The sequence below is a fragment of the Amblyraja radiata genome, chromosome 26, assembly GCF_010909765.2.
Source record: "Amblyraja radiata isolate CabotCenter1 chromosome 26, sAmbRad1.1.pri, whole genome shotgun sequence".
NCBI lineage: Eukaryota > Metazoa > Chordata > Chondrichthyes > Rajiformes > Rajidae > Amblyraja > Amblyraja radiata.
Window position 1 is genome coordinate 8,573,437 of NC_045981.1, and position 15,724 is coordinate 8,589,160.

The 15,724-nt window shown below is 39.7% G+C and overlaps 1 protein-coding gene across 7 annotated transcripts in view; it reads right to left on the bottom strand.

The window, feature by feature from the left end:
• The window catches only part of helz (helicase with zinc finger), a 187,371-nt gene that overhangs the window by 69,657 nt on the left and 101,990 nt on the right, over positions 1-15,724 (bottom strand). For all 7 annotated transcript variants that reach the window (XM_033044145.1, XM_033044148.1, XM_033044149.1 and 4 more), the window contains 4 exons: positions 14,963-15,108; positions 13,259-13,406; positions 9,018-9,201; positions 6,490-6,718 (listed from right to left, as the gene is read on the bottom strand). In XM_033044145.1, the coding sequence (XP_032900036.1) occupies positions 6,490-6,718; positions 9,018-9,201; positions 13,259-13,406; positions 14,963-15,108 (707 nt within the window). The remainder of the gene's footprint in view (positions 1-6,489; positions 6,719-9,017; positions 9,202-13,258; positions 13,407-14,962; positions 15,109-15,724) is intronic.

The window sequence follows — 15,724 nt, forward strand, 5'->3', positions numbered from 1 at the left end:
CAAACTACCACCTAGTCGATGTCAAGCTATGGCAAGTTACCGACGCCGCGACCCATTAGGATGTCCACCTACGACCACACCTACCACCATACAGGCGACAACCTACGACAACCGTAGTCAACCTGTGTCCACCCGCAACAAGCAACGACAAGCAATGACCCTGTCGGCGACAACTGAAGGCAACTGAAGACAATTCAGTCACCGGTACCTGTCGCCGGTTGACGTTGGTAGTCGCTAATGGAATTCATCGAAGTCAGCACCCGTCGACAACTAACGTCACCTGGCGACAACCTGCGTCATCCTGGTGACAACATACGACAGGGGAAGACAAGCTACGTCAAGCCCACAGTCGCCAAAAAGTTTTGAACATTTCAAAATCCAGCAGTGACCAGAAAAACGTTATGACTCTTTAGGTGACTTGAGGAGACCACTCACGACCATAAAGGCATCACCCCACGACCATGTGGCGACAGCCTAGTCGCCTGTAGTCATCGAAAAATTTGCCTAAGTGGGACAGGGGCTTTACACTTTACAGTGAGGACAAAGATTGAGCGTGTCCTTTTAGGTGGCAAATGTAGTATTTTTAGCGGGTAATGCCAAATAAGCTTTAGCAAATTGTTATGATGCATTTTGCAGATGGTATAGAATGTAGCTATCTATGCTGGTGCTGATGATACTGGGTGCCAATCCTGAGCAGCCACTTTCTCCTGAAAGACTGAACTTTTTGTTTTGAATGTTGCTAGAAATGTCACCTTCCAATTAAGTGGAGTTCATTCCATCATACGTCCATGTTCTCCAGAGATGCTGCCTGCTCACCGTTTACACCACAACTTTGCCTTTCTCTATTAACCAGCATCTGCAAATCCTTGTTTCTACTTCCTCTGGCCACTGCTTCCATATACCCACCACCTTCTGTGTGAAAAAGGAGCCCCTCGGGTTTGTCTTTCTTTGCTTATGGCCACTGGTTCTTGATTTCCCATCTAAGAAAAAGACTAATTCACCCTACCTATTCCTTCATGATTTTATACAACTCGAAGATCACCCCTCACCTTCCTGCGCTGCAAGGAATAAAGTCCTAAGCCTACCCGCCCTCGAGACCTGGTGGTGGCCACCAGCTCAGAGAGTAATTCCATTCCCTCAGTAATTTTCCTTGTAATCTATTCGACCCACATTCTACCTTCAGTTCAGGCAACTCCGTGGCCAATTAACCCAACAAATGCATGTCTTTGAATGAAGAATGATGCAAGATCACCTGAAGGAAATCCATGTGGTCACAGGAAGAACATGCAAATTCCACACGGACAGCACCAGAGCTCAGGATTGAACCAGTGTCTCTGGCACTGTGAGGAAGTGGCTCCACCATCCGTGCCACTGTGGTGTATAATTTAGAAATTATGGTGTCCTACGATAGAAATGTACTTGTTCTCAATGGCATGAGCCGCTGGTTTGCAGCTATCGGCAGCAGCTCAGGGAAAACCCACTCATGTTTAGTAAAATTTGTTAATCCATCTGCCAATCCATCTTGCAAAAGAATATTCGTCAGCAAAGTGCAATAAAACAAATGCTTTTGAGTGGAAAATATGTCCTTAAAATAATTCCTCGATTTTAAAAATTGATGTGTTCTTGGACAATGCTTTATTGTGATGTTGCAAATCAAGAAGGTTGCGTGAAATCACACAAAGCGGCTCCGTGCATGTTACAGCAGAACAGAACTATGTAAATTGAAGGTCTGTGCCTAAAGATCAATGACATGAGTGGACATTTGTAACTTAAGGAATTACTGTATTTGTAAAACAAGGTCACCTGGAGCTGAACAGCGACTATAATAAATGGTCCCAGTGCTGAAGCAATAACTGGCTTTGTCAAACTATCAAACATCTTGCATCGAGCGCCTGTATTTGCTGAGGAAACCTGGTGAGATGTATGGATGGATGGAAGGAGGTTCATGTTTCTATGAGGTGGGTGGGGGTGGTGGGGACACAACAATATATTCACCCTACTTTAGTTACATGTCCTCAAACACCAGGAAGCACTCAAATATTTTTACATAACTCAATTTTTTCTAAAACAACGTGACCCATAAATGCAGCTGGCAATTAATCTCGTCAGATGTAACATTTGTGAAGCAGTCAAATCGCTCAACCCAGATTAACATCAAACACACATGCCAAGTATTAAAAAAAATGTTTGTAGATTGCTGCAAAGAATTAGTACCCTAACAAAGGGATGAATGAGAAAGGAGTAATGATGGCTGCTGACACTACAAACCCTACAAGAGCTCCTGGAGGGTGAAATACAATTCACTATTGTTGGGTGGTAAATCACAAGCAAGAAAACTGATCCATACAACATTAGTTAACTTGTTCATCACATTCCAGGATATGCAAGATTTGTCTTGTGCATTTTTTATTTCTGTTCTGTGTATTAAAAGATTAAAATTGTAAATGTGAAAGGGAGGAGAAATGTGACCGGCAGAATAATATCTGAGAAAAAACACCAACATTATAATATGCTGCTGTTGTTCAGGGCATAGTGCCAACATTTTAAATCAACCACAAACCGTGAATGCAAAATACCAAACACTTCATCAAATTTCAAGTAATACATTGCATCTGCATTCTCCTCTGCGATTTTGGGAGGTGCAATACCTGCCTCTTGCCTTATCCCTTCCTACCATAAGCAACCAGAACACTCAGTCAGAGTCATATAGCCACACACGTGGAAACAGGCTCTTCGGCCCGACTAGCTCATGCCTGCCAAGATGCCCATCTAAGCCATTCCCGCATGCTCGCTTTTGACCCATGTCCTTAGAAATCCCTCCTATCCATATACCTGCTGAAATGCCTTTTTAAATGTTCCTTCCAGATAAAGCAACAATTTATCTGCATTTCTTCCAATCTTGAACTGCATTTGGTTTAGTTTTGTTTAGAGATACAGTACAGAAACAGGCATTGTGCAAGATATCGTTAGGATAGCCAACAGAAGGTCAAGTCAAAGCCGAACGTTTTAAGTAACATTGACGAGAATTGCGAGGTCCCACAAATGGTAGAAAATTAGATTCAGGGATTGTTAAAAGGGCATAATTAGAAGAGCCAAAATAACTGAAGAGTTGAAGACCCGCAGACTGCAGAGGAGGGACATGGCCACGGAGGGAGCTGCAAACCAACGTGAGAATTAAAAAAAAACAAGATATTACATAACCAGATGCTTATATAGGTCAGCAAGCAGGAGCCCTATGGGTGAACAAGAAATCGCACAAATATCGCTGCTGGCAGAGTTAGAGATATTTATGAAGGATAGAATGGGGGAAGCTGGTCAAGCATACACTGCAAATTAGTTTACATTTTTAGTTTTAGTGATACAACGTGGAAACTGGCCCTTTGGCCCATCGAGTTCAAGTCGACCATCGACCACCCGTACTCCACTTTACCCCATTTTCACATCGACGCACTAGGGGCAATTTACAGAAGCCAATTAACCTACAAACCTACACGTCATTGGAATGTGGGAATCAGGTACAGGCGTGGTGTGAAAGGTTGTATTTTGGAGTCTGTATTGGGGAAAGTGGGGATTTAACACAGAGAAACTGAATAGAATTGATTGCAGTATTTAGTAATAAATAAAAACAAAAGCCAAGACTGTGGGTCACCATGACAATTACTTGTAGAAGGGAAATGTACTTGAGCCCAGTATTGTGTAACTCATGCAAGAGCCCCAGACTTTGGCTGGAGCTGAGGATCCAGTCTAATCATGTCATCAGTCACTCGCCTTGAGCTGCGGCTGTTTACTGCATACAGATGCATGGCTAATACTCACCTCATTAGAAAGCTAATATGGTGAGCATACAGCATCTATAGATTTCACATCTTTGTACACTCATAGAATATAGAACAGTACAGCACACTGCCTGTGCCAAACACGATGCCAAGACCAACCTTTCCCTGCCTGCACATAAATTATCCCTCCATAAATGCTAGTGTTGTATCTGCCTCAACCACCAGCCCTGGCAGCACCTTCCACACACTCACAATGCTATGATAAAACTTGCTCGCACATCTCCTTTAAACTTTGCCGCTCTGTCCTTAAAACTATCCTTTCCATCCTTGGAAAAAGGTTCTGTCTGTCCACCCTATCATTGTAGTACTCAAAACAATAATTCCGCCATTTCAAATCTTATTCAATTCTGCCTTATTAGAGTTGCTCTGTCAACCAAGAAAGCAGCTAAGGCCATAATTTATTTTGAGTTCTGAATTAATAGGTTTGATTGCAATCCGGAACAAAGTCATTACATTATATGCAATTTCAGAAATAATAATAAAAAATGCTAAAGGGGCTGAATGTTTATTTTCATTCTGGTTCAGGGCCATTTTTTCAGATACTGAATTAAAAAAAAGATATTAATGAGTTTTGTGCAGGAAAATGGTGATGACTTAAAAAGTCACCCATGAAGTTATTGAATGAGAGCAGAAGCTGAATGGTCTACTCCTGTCTCTGATTAGCTCAATCAAATTGGGAGTTTGCTGCTGTTTCATCATACATCAAGTATGTATTTTTTCAAATAATAATAAACTTAGACTAAATTGGAAATGACAACGATGCCAGCACATTCGAAGAGTTTGAAGGATCCCAACCAAAAACGTTCACCATCCTTTTTCGCCAGAGATGCTGCCTGACCCGCTGAGTTACTCCAGCACTTTCTGTCTATCTCCAGCACATTCGAAGTTGGCATTTCTAATTTAATACAGTTTATTATTTCATAAAGTACATAGTTGACACATTCTCCTGGTTAATAACAACAAATATTTAATTTGTCTGAACTGAAAGATTCAAAGCATAAGTTTTAATGACACTGAGCTATGGATAATTGATTTTTGGAGTTCCGAGCATGGGCTTTTAGCAAGACCCACACACATACATTGGAGTCCCATACATTGAAATGATTCTAATGACTGCAAATTTCACAAAACCTGCCATGTCCATCTTCAGTTCAGGAACTAATCAGGGTAATTATCTCCATGCACGATTCATCACCTGAGCAGCCTTATCTTTATCACTATGCACATGATCTCAAAAGAATTAAACGTCTCCCAGAGACTAATATCTCCTGATCCGAGTTCAATCCCATACTTGCTATTAATCAAGGCAGGCAGACAGATTGTGCCCAAGCAACTGTCACAAAGGCAATATGATTTAAATAAACAAGACTAAAGACGATGGTTTGCCATGTCTAACCAATGTTTACCAAGTAATCTGATACAGATAAATTGGATTCACATCCAAAAAGTTGCTCATTAAACACTTCCTAGACCATTGGATTCCTCACAGCATAAAGAGCTGTCCAATGACATAAAAAAAAAGAATACCGATCTTACATTGTAAGAATCACAAATGGATCAGATTACGAGGATGTTGCCAGGACTAGAGGGCGTGAGCTATAGGGAGAGTTGAATAGTCTTGGTCCCTATTCCATGGAGTGCAGGAGGATGCGGGGTGATCTTATAGAGGTATACAACATCATGAGACAAATACATTGGGTAGATGCACAGAGTCTTTTGCCCAGAGTAGGGGAATCGAGGACCAGAGGACATAGGTTCAAGGTGAAGGGGAAAAGATTTAATAAGAATCCGAGGGGTAACTTTTTCACACAAAGGGTGGTGGGTGTATGGAACAAGCTGCCAGAGGAGGTAGTTGAGGCAGGGACTATCCCATCATTTAAGAGACAGTTAGACAGGTACATGGATAGGACAGGTTCGGAGGGATATGGACCAAGCGCAGGCAGGTGGGACTAGTGTAGCTGGGACATTGTTGGCCGGTGTGGGCGAGTTGGGCCGAAGGGCCTGATTCCACACTATATGAGTCTAAATGTTGAATGACTTCCCAATGCAAATATAGCATATGCTGGAAAATTATATTTTCAACACATTACGTTTCAAGTATCTTTAAGATCCAGAAAGATAGGACTTCACCTCCAGAAACTGGTGGTTGGGTGAGCAAAAGGGATTTTGATAATTAAATCACCGCTCATTTCCCTGGGAAACGTCTTCTCATTTTGCACTGTACAACTGTTGCTTTGCAAGATGGCAATAAAGGTTGATTGATTGATTGATTAGTTAGGCATGATGACAATCATCCCGCAAAATCCAATGGTGTCAAGTGAAGCTGAATTCACAAATTAAGGTATAGAAGCACAGACTGATAAGAGTTAGATCACATGGCATGGATAGAGCCTCATGTGGAACCTGGACACCAGTATGCAACAGATGGGCCAAATGATCTGATACAGTTTTATACATACTACACAATTCACATTCATATCTTAGTAATATAACATTTCGCAATATTTTTTTTCTCAATTTTGAAATCGGAGTGAGGTGTGGGGGGGGGGGGGGGGGGGGGGGAGATACAAGAACAGACTGGTAGGCCAGCTTCCAGAATAAAATCATTGAAGTGAAATTCTAATCATAACAAGGAACAATAATATCACTTTACCTGCATCTCCCAACTGAGCACAGAGCTATGGGGTCTCCGACCACAGCGACCAGTGACTGTGCTCTGGTGATGGCAGTATTAAGCAGCTTGTAATTAGACAGAAACCCATAGTCCAGGTCCTCGGTGGAGTCTTCTACTAACTGTTCCTTTCGCTTGATGGGCGTCTGCTTATGTTTGCATGTGTGCCTTGTCCTTACTGTACTGAGAAATAAGACTCTAAACTGCTTGCCTAAATAAAAATAAAAAAGGCAAAATAGGTCATATTAATTTTCTCCTCCATGTTATTTCAAAGCAACTGCACATGGTAAAAAATTATCAAGATTAGACATAATAAATGGTGCACAAGGACATTTGAAGATTTGGATAAACCCATTTTGCACTCCTAAACTCAGAACAAAAGCAGTTCAGTTTTGTACTGTATGTGACCACACGAGAGTGTCCAAGTGAAATGTATTTCTTCAGTTGGATTTTAAACTCAACTTTATGGACTTTGAGGCAGATGTCAGCTCACTCACCTCAGGGTCAGAGGCTCATAGTTTAGGTTCAACACAGGAGACTGGTTCACATAATCTGGGCTGGCATCAGTGCAGCCCTCAGTGACTTAAGTGTCAGCAGTGGCATATTTTAGAAGATGACTAAAGCCAAGGCTCTTCTGCCCTTTCAGCTGAACAGTAATAAAACCCACGGTACTATTAAGAGGAACGGGGAGTTCTTCCTGGTAACCTTGCCAACATTACAAAATTAAAGACGAGCCATGTAATAAATTGATCATAGTGTCCTGACAATACTGGATAAGAATGCTTTATCAACCATGAAGAATATTATACAAACGTATCTTTTCTCCTTCTTGTGCTGTTGCTCCACCACAGTATGCATCAAACTAACATCCAGAGCAGAATAAAATCATTCTAAGAATTGAACCAATAAGGAAATCTGCAAACTCCCTACAAATGCATTATACCCAAAATGTGTCCAGAAAAAAACTGTTATATTAAACAGTGGATTATTTAACAAATGTTAGAAAGCTCAATGAAGGGCTTTAAGGATTAGATCATAATTTTTTTTAAATTCTCTGCTACTATTATGCAACTGATTGTGAACTATTGTGTAACTGATAGTGTGTATTGTGTAATTATAGAGAAACACCGGATTCCATCTTGCTAAATTAAATAACAGAGTGCATGGGTTCAAACCTTTTTACCTCACTTTGCCAGAAAAATAATTGAGAACATAATTAAAGGTAGGCAAAAATGCTGGAGAAATGCTCAGTCTGAGGAAGGGTCTCGACCCGAAACGTCGCCTATTTCCTTTGCTCCATAGATGCTGCCTCTCCCGCTGAGTTTCTCCAGCATTTTTGTCTACCTTTGATTTTCCAGCATCTGCAGTTCCTTCTTAAACGAGAACATAATTAAGACAACAATGGATTAATAGACTGCTGCCAATCTGCGAGATGCCCCAAAGGTTAACTTAGTCAAAGGTCGCATCCACCACTCAAACCAGCTTCCAGGAGGGGGTGAAGGAGCTCCTTCCACACCAAGGTGGAACATGAACATCATCAAAGAGGACCACTAGTTATTTTGAATTCCTTTGCTCCATCCCTCCCTTTCCCAATCAAGTTTAACTCTCAAACATACGTGACCACAATGCCAATGTGAGTTTCACAAAGGAACTCACTCCATGTTCTTCTGAAGGAACATGAAACCAAGTGGTTCAATTTCATTAGAATAAAAGGTAGCCCTATATTTTGTGAGTCAAATTTAATTAAAAGAAAATCTTTTTAAAAAGTTGGTTAAGAGTTGTTTGGAAAACTCAGATAGCAATAGACAATGCTAGAGTTACTCTGGCCAGCCAGCAGGTGTGAATTTAGAAGCAGAGTTAACATTTCAAGTCATTGACTTTACATCCAAATTCATTCATCGAATTGAAACATTACTGTTTTTTTGCTCCAAGAATCTCCATCATGTTGAGTTTATATTTTTGATTCCATTATCTCCAATTATTTGCCCTTCAAATAAATCGGAACTACTTGATATTTTCAAGGATTTCCTTCCTTCCTAATCCATTTTTCTAACTAATTTTTCCGAGTCTGAAGGAGGGTTCCGACCCAAAACGTTGTCTGTCCCTTCCCTCCCCAGATGTCGCCTGACCCACTGAGTTACTCCAGTACTTTTGTATTTTTTGCTCTCAGTCCTCCACCTAAACCTCCACATCTTCCACACTCTTGCTCTGAATCACTGTGCATCGTTCCAAAGCAGGGTCAGCATTCGGTACTTACTGTGCAACCTCCGTCACTCATGTCACTTCCTGAAATGTAGTCCTCAGCCGACAATATTCACCATATGTTTCTCTCACTGTGGAGATACCCTCGCAAAGGACAACAACCAAGAGACAAGGAATACGCTGCTACAATTGGCCACCAAGCACACAGGAACACACTCATTGCTTTCACACCACAGTCGTCTTTTTGACCTACAATTTCTCGTTGTGGAAGAGAAATAAAAATAATTCAACAACGATCTGGAACCTACCTTGAACATTCAGAACACGTTCTACGTTCACTTCGGACAACCGCTTCTTACGAAGTTCCGATCGGATCCTAAACACTTGGTCAGCGTATGGTGTCACAACGCCGATGCTACCTTCGTCCAACTTCCCCCAGGCAACGGGCCACTTCCTCCTCAGCTCCTCAACACGTTCCACAATCTCAAAAACCTGTCGGGAAGCAGAGTCGAAAGCAATGTATTTAAACACACAGAAAAAGCACCCTCCGGACTTGAACACAAATAATGGGAATTCAACGAGTGAAGAGAAAATGCTGGAAATTTTCTATTCAGCAGGTCAGAAAGAGAAAAACTGCGTTAATGTTTCGGGTCAATGGTATTTCACCAAAACTGTTCTGACATTAATGTAATTAACCTGAAAAAAAATTTCTCCACTGATGTCACTTGCCTTGTTGAGCAGTTCTAATATTTTCTATTTATATCACTGTATTTAAATATTTTGTTCATTATCGCAGGGCTGGTTGATAATCCAACAGGTCGACACCATGGTTAATATTTACTTAACTAGAGTAACAAATATAATCATTCTCAATCTAACTAGCAGCTTTGGGATTCAATATAAACATAGTTATGCAACATAATCTGTGTTACCAATTACATGCACCATTAAATACGTCAGAGTATTTAAACAAAACGTGGAACAGGAAATAATTAGGTGGGCTCAAATAATAAGAGGTTTCCTTGCCTGTTAAGCTTATCTAACCAAACATATGCAATGGTATTGTAATTCGGATAGACAGATGCATCTTTATTCCAGTGAGGATTCCTTTAAACATTTACCCAACGCATAACTGAAAGTGCAGCTTTATGACTGCATTATAATCAAATACCACATTTGCCAAAAGACCATTTAAAATATAGTTGGGTCCAAAATGCAGGAAAGTGATTTTTTTCTTAGATTAAGTACAGTTGAGAAAGATCAATTTGAAGTAAAATGGCAGTTCTCAAATAATCACTTTAAATAGCATTGGCAGGCTTACAAAATTTTAAATGTGCATTAGACAATTTTTGCTGAAAAACATTGTGTGGGTATTGCTAAGCAACAGTAGCAAGATCTTAGCGGTTTGTATAATCAAAAATCTATTTTCAGTAAAAGCAGATACACTGTCAAGGATACACGGCTATGGAACCTTAGACCATCTCAAATCCACATCTTACCTCTCTAGCTTTGAGATACAGAGGCCAATTTGGCTCAATTAGTAACTAACCCAGTGTCAAAGTTGCCAAATATCCCATGGGAATATTCCAAAGATTCAAGAGGAATATTCCAGGAGAAGCAGATAGCCCTCCCTATGCCTTAGGCAAGTCTCCATATCCACAAGATTAAAGAAAGGAATTACTGGTCGTTCTTGTCATTGTTTTTTTTTTTTTTAAGGATGCCATTCATTGACGATTCAAAGATATAACATAGAAACAGGCCCTTCGAGTCCATGCCAACCATCGAGCACCCATTCACACTAGTTCAATGTTATCCCACTTTCTCATCCACTCCCTACACACTGGGGGCAATTTGCAGAGGCAAAATAACGTACAAACCCACACGTCTTTTTGGGATGTGAGGGGAAACTGGAGCATCCAGAGGAAACCCAGGCGGTCACGGGGAGTGTGTGTAAACTCCACAGACAGCACCTGAGGTCAGGATCGAACATAGTCACTGGCGCTAAGAGGCAGCAGCTCTACCAGTCGTTCATGTAGAACAGCCATAAGCTGGTTAAGAGTCATTGGACCAGATGCTTCGACACAACCAGCTCCATGCACTCACGATCCCTCCCCCCACCCAGTGCTTCTCTTGTGACCACACTAACCTTCTGCAGCTCTATGGAACAAATGGAACTCCAGGCCCCGAGGTGTGGAGCAGATGTGAGTTGCTTCAGTATCAGCCTGATGACCTATTGACAGCTTGTGCTGCCAAAGGCTTTCAGAACAGTTTCTCCATGATTCTGATAATCAGTAATATTTGAAATATATATATATATATATATTTATATTTATATATATTTTAAAAAAGCACCTAAAACCAAGCTACAGAAATTAATTGAAAACATTACAATGATGTAAAAAATGAGTTACTATTACAATCTAAGTCAGCAAACTCATTCAAGTGAATGGCGTTATGCCTCAGACCTTCAGGCAGGTCTAAAGCCAAGAGGCCAGGAATGAAGAGCATCCCCTCTACAGCCCAAGATAACTGACCTTCACCAACAACCCCAACGCTGAGTGTGGTGATGGCGCTCCAGCATTGTACATCTGATACATTCCTGGCTTCCATGTTAGAATGAACAAGCTTGACTTGGGAAGATCTGGCCTAGGCAGAGAGTAGCAAGTGCCAATTCTCCATGGAGCTTTTGTTTCAGAGGATTGTGGATGTAGACCAATCTATAACGGACCAAACTCTCCACTATTGACTTCATCTACACTTCACTCTATCTGAGAAAAGCGGGAACATAATCAAAGACTTGTCCCACCCCGGTCATTCCTCCTTCTCCCCGCTTCCATCCGGCATAAGGCACAGAAGTTTGAGAGTGTGCACCACCACACACAGAAACAAATTCTTCCCCTACATTATCAGACCACTAAATTGTGGACATTGCACTCTGTCTAAGCAACGTGTGCGCTACAATGCTGAGAATTATGTTCTGCATTCTGTATCTTCCCCTTTGCTCTATCTATTGTACTTGAACTTGAACTGACTGCAACTATGCATAGTATTATCTGATCTGCTGGGATAGCATGCTAAAGAAAGCTTTTCTCTGTACCTGTGACAATAATAAAACTAAACCTAGTCCACCCTTGTGCTATATCATGAGGTACCTTTAAACCAAGATTTATGGAAATCCTGCATTTTATGTTGAATTATATTTGCATCGAGATCACAAGAACAACCCATCAACATGCAACCACTATGCACTTTAAATAAGTGATCACTTGCAACAATATATATTTTGCCTCAAGGCAAAATCAAGGTGCCTTTATAAATTTGTGAAACTTGAAGATCAATGTCCCAAAATAAAGATATTCTGAAGACAACAAATGGCTAATGTAATTTAGTTAAGCATGAAATGATCATCAGTTTTGAGATTCTTTATTAATATCTCTTTCGGCCCTGGGGCCATGAACTCCAACCTTGGAACAAATGATGAATACAATACGTTCAGAATTCCATGCTGCCTTTTCTCTCAACGATGAATAGCAATTTAAAAAAAAATGAGAATGAGGCAAACTAATCACTGCCACTTGCAGTTGTTCCATGCTGGGATGCTGATTATTACTTTAACAGGTCAATTACTATTTTGTCCAGCATACAAAATTTGCATGGAAATCATTATATTCATATTAAATAAACACCAAAAATAATATTTCAATGGTGACTCTTTCGCTTGTGAATATGTTCATTATTTGCTCATGCAAAACCCCGTCATGATGGGCAAATATAACATTCACTAAAGCAAGATTCCGATCAAGTTCCTGTCATCAGAATTTTGTTTTGTTCCACATTTACATTTTAATAGAATCTCAGTTTGCCAACACCCATTGGGGAGAATGATAGGTCAGCTGTATGGAAGCCAGACTAACTGCCTCATCAACCACTCCGTTGCATTCAAAACCTCATTACATACTGAGGGATTATATTTGTCAAATGAACTCCAATGGTGCCCACCTTCTCCAAGGGCTATTATATACAGGCAATAAATGACGACTCCATTATGTAAAAGTGTTCAATGAAACCGATACACTCTATCTCCGATATTAACACTATGGATTGCAACTTTTGTGAAGGAATACAGTAGCCCAGTTAAATATCTCTTGATCATACCGAGCCTGCAAATTCATTCAAAGGTCAACTTTATTCATTCCAAGCACCTCCGACGTGCAATAAACGGTAAATGGTAGTAAATGGTAGTGACAAATAACATCCAACAATAATTGTAGCATCACATTGAGGGTCAATTAATAACACAAAGTAAACGGGAATGGAGACTCAAGGAACTGCAGATACTGGAATCTGCGTACTCCACGTAGAGTGCTGGAGTAACTCAGCGGGTCAGACAGCATCTATGCAGGACATGGATAGGTGGGCCGGGACCCCAGAGAGGGTTCCGACCTGAATCGTCACCTTTCAATGAGTTACTCCAACACTTTATGTTCTTAGTAAATGACGAAGTTGGACACAACATCTGCTAACCAGCAGAAATGTATATGTCGCTCACCTCCGAATTGTTGTAGAAAGCAGTGCTGTTTTTCTCCTGTACATCTTCTCCTCGGGCTGTGAAGAATGTTAATGGATAAAAATCTTTGTGTGCTGGCTGCTTTCCACTGGCCATCAACTTCCCCTCATAGAATAGTTCTGAAGTGTAACTAAAATAGAAAACGTTCAAAATCAACATTCAGAACTTCTCGAAAATTGTACAGATCACATGATGATTTAGACCCCAACATTCCAGAATTATTCATTACTTTGAACTAAAACAAAATGCATTCTTCAATCAAATTCATCTGTGCATCAACTCCTCACAATGTTAGGATTCAAAGATGGTTAACATTTTCTTGAACTTTTGTCAACTTCATTTCACAAGAATAATGAAATATTTTAATCTTAATGCTGCATTAAAGCCAAGACGAAGGAGATCATATTCAAATCATGGCACACATCTAAATGTAGCTCATTACTCATTAACATTAAAGCATCAGTCATATTTTGTGGCAGGCAATGTTAAACTGAAGTAAATCTGAATAACTACTTAACAACCTAAAACCCCAAACAATGATTAAGCTCGTCAATCAGCCTGGGTACAAATGAAAATAATCTCATAACAGAGCAGAAATGCAATTGTTGCCATTTCTGCCAACATTCCTTATCTTTTGAATTATGCACATTAGGGGGCTTTAGAAATATTTAGAATTAGAAATATTTTGGCTCCGGGTAAGGAGCGCAGAATATACACAAAGATTAATTAACTTTAAGTTTAGAATTATTTGGTCACTTTAACGTGGCAGCTGTCTCAGTATGATGGAATTATAGGGTAGCAGCGGCGTGACAAAGATTGAAAAGATAGACTTTGATGAGGTTTGGAGAGATTAGGCAGATAACAGATATAGCATCGTCAACAAGTTAATGCACTTTTAATCCCATTGCAGAATTGGCTAGTGAATTTAAATCTAGTTATGTATAATTACATATAGCAATTTAAATTAAATGCTAATTAAGGAGTGAAATTATAGTAATATGACAAATATAGCATATGCAAAGTCATGAAAGCAAATGCTCCATCAATGACAATTGCTAGACAATGCGTCAGGGGTTAATTAGTTTGGATATCCTGTGCTCATTTTAGAATGGTATGTTTAGTTTGGGCTCAGCATGTTTGTAGGTGATGAATGAATTATGCAAAGTGCACATTCACTCGTCTCCATGTTGATATTAATTGCAAAATATATTTTGTACGCAACTGTATTTATTTATTCTCTGAAGGCAGTAGTTACTAACCGTTATGATCCACTATTTTAGAACTGCTACTGTTTTTATGTTTGAGACTACCAGGAAAAAAAAACTTGCCAGATTGAAAAGAATGGTAGATACAAGAAGTATCTGAGGAAGGGTCCCTAACCAAAAATGTTTTGAAAAGAATGGTCATCTTTTCAGTAATGTTTTAAGGAATTCAACAATACAATCTCTGTAATGAGGAAGCAATAACATCAGTGGAGACCATGATAAATAGATACTTCTAGATACATTCCTGAAAATGTGTTTGGTAACCACAGTCACGGATAAGCACTCAAATTTCCTGCATGTCCTTTTTTTTTTTTTTTTTTTTAAAGTGGAGTCAGATGTGGAATTCTTTCTTAATTACAGTGCCAGCAATCAATTCAACTGAATCAAATACCAAGAACAGTTGGAAAACCCAAATACATACTTGATTATAGCTTCATGAGAACGATAGTTCTCACACAGTAGTATTCGGCACGGAAACTCTGCAGGATAGTGTTCATACAGGCGGTCAAGCAAAGAAACATGAAGATTCCTTTCTCGGGCAAATTCACTGTATACAAAGGGACTAAGCTGCAAATAGTAAAGCAGATATTAGTTATTATTATTTGTACTTCACTCAGGGGGAAAAAAATGGAAGGAGAATAGTATCATTTCTGCTTTGATATACCTTCTTGTTTGAAGTTTACAATTGCCACACATTTACTGATCAAGGCAGAGGTTATTTTGCCTGGAACTGAGCCAAATTTAATGATGGCACTGAGCTGGGAAACAAGACCTTTGGGGCAGAGGGAAGGATCAGAAGGGGACAAGTAAGCTCTGTAGCATTTGATCATTGAGAGGATAAGTAGAGGAACAAATTATTACCATTTTTATTTATAAAGACAGGTGGGACTTGCCTTGCTTTCCATAATCACAAACAATTAGAATGTTCAGCACATTCGGGGATGTGTAACAATTGACTAAACATTCCACATGTTCATTTAAATTTAAGATATATTTTTTTTTAAAGGAATTCAACGAAAAGGAACACTAAGCATGTGTGCTTCAATTAGCTTTCATACCATGGCAAGAAGAAATAGTATAGAAAATGTTATAATTCTAACAAAATGCACAATATTTTTTATTCACAACTGTCAGACATTGAGCATTCTTTAAAAGCACTTGATGAAAAGGATGTCTAAATACT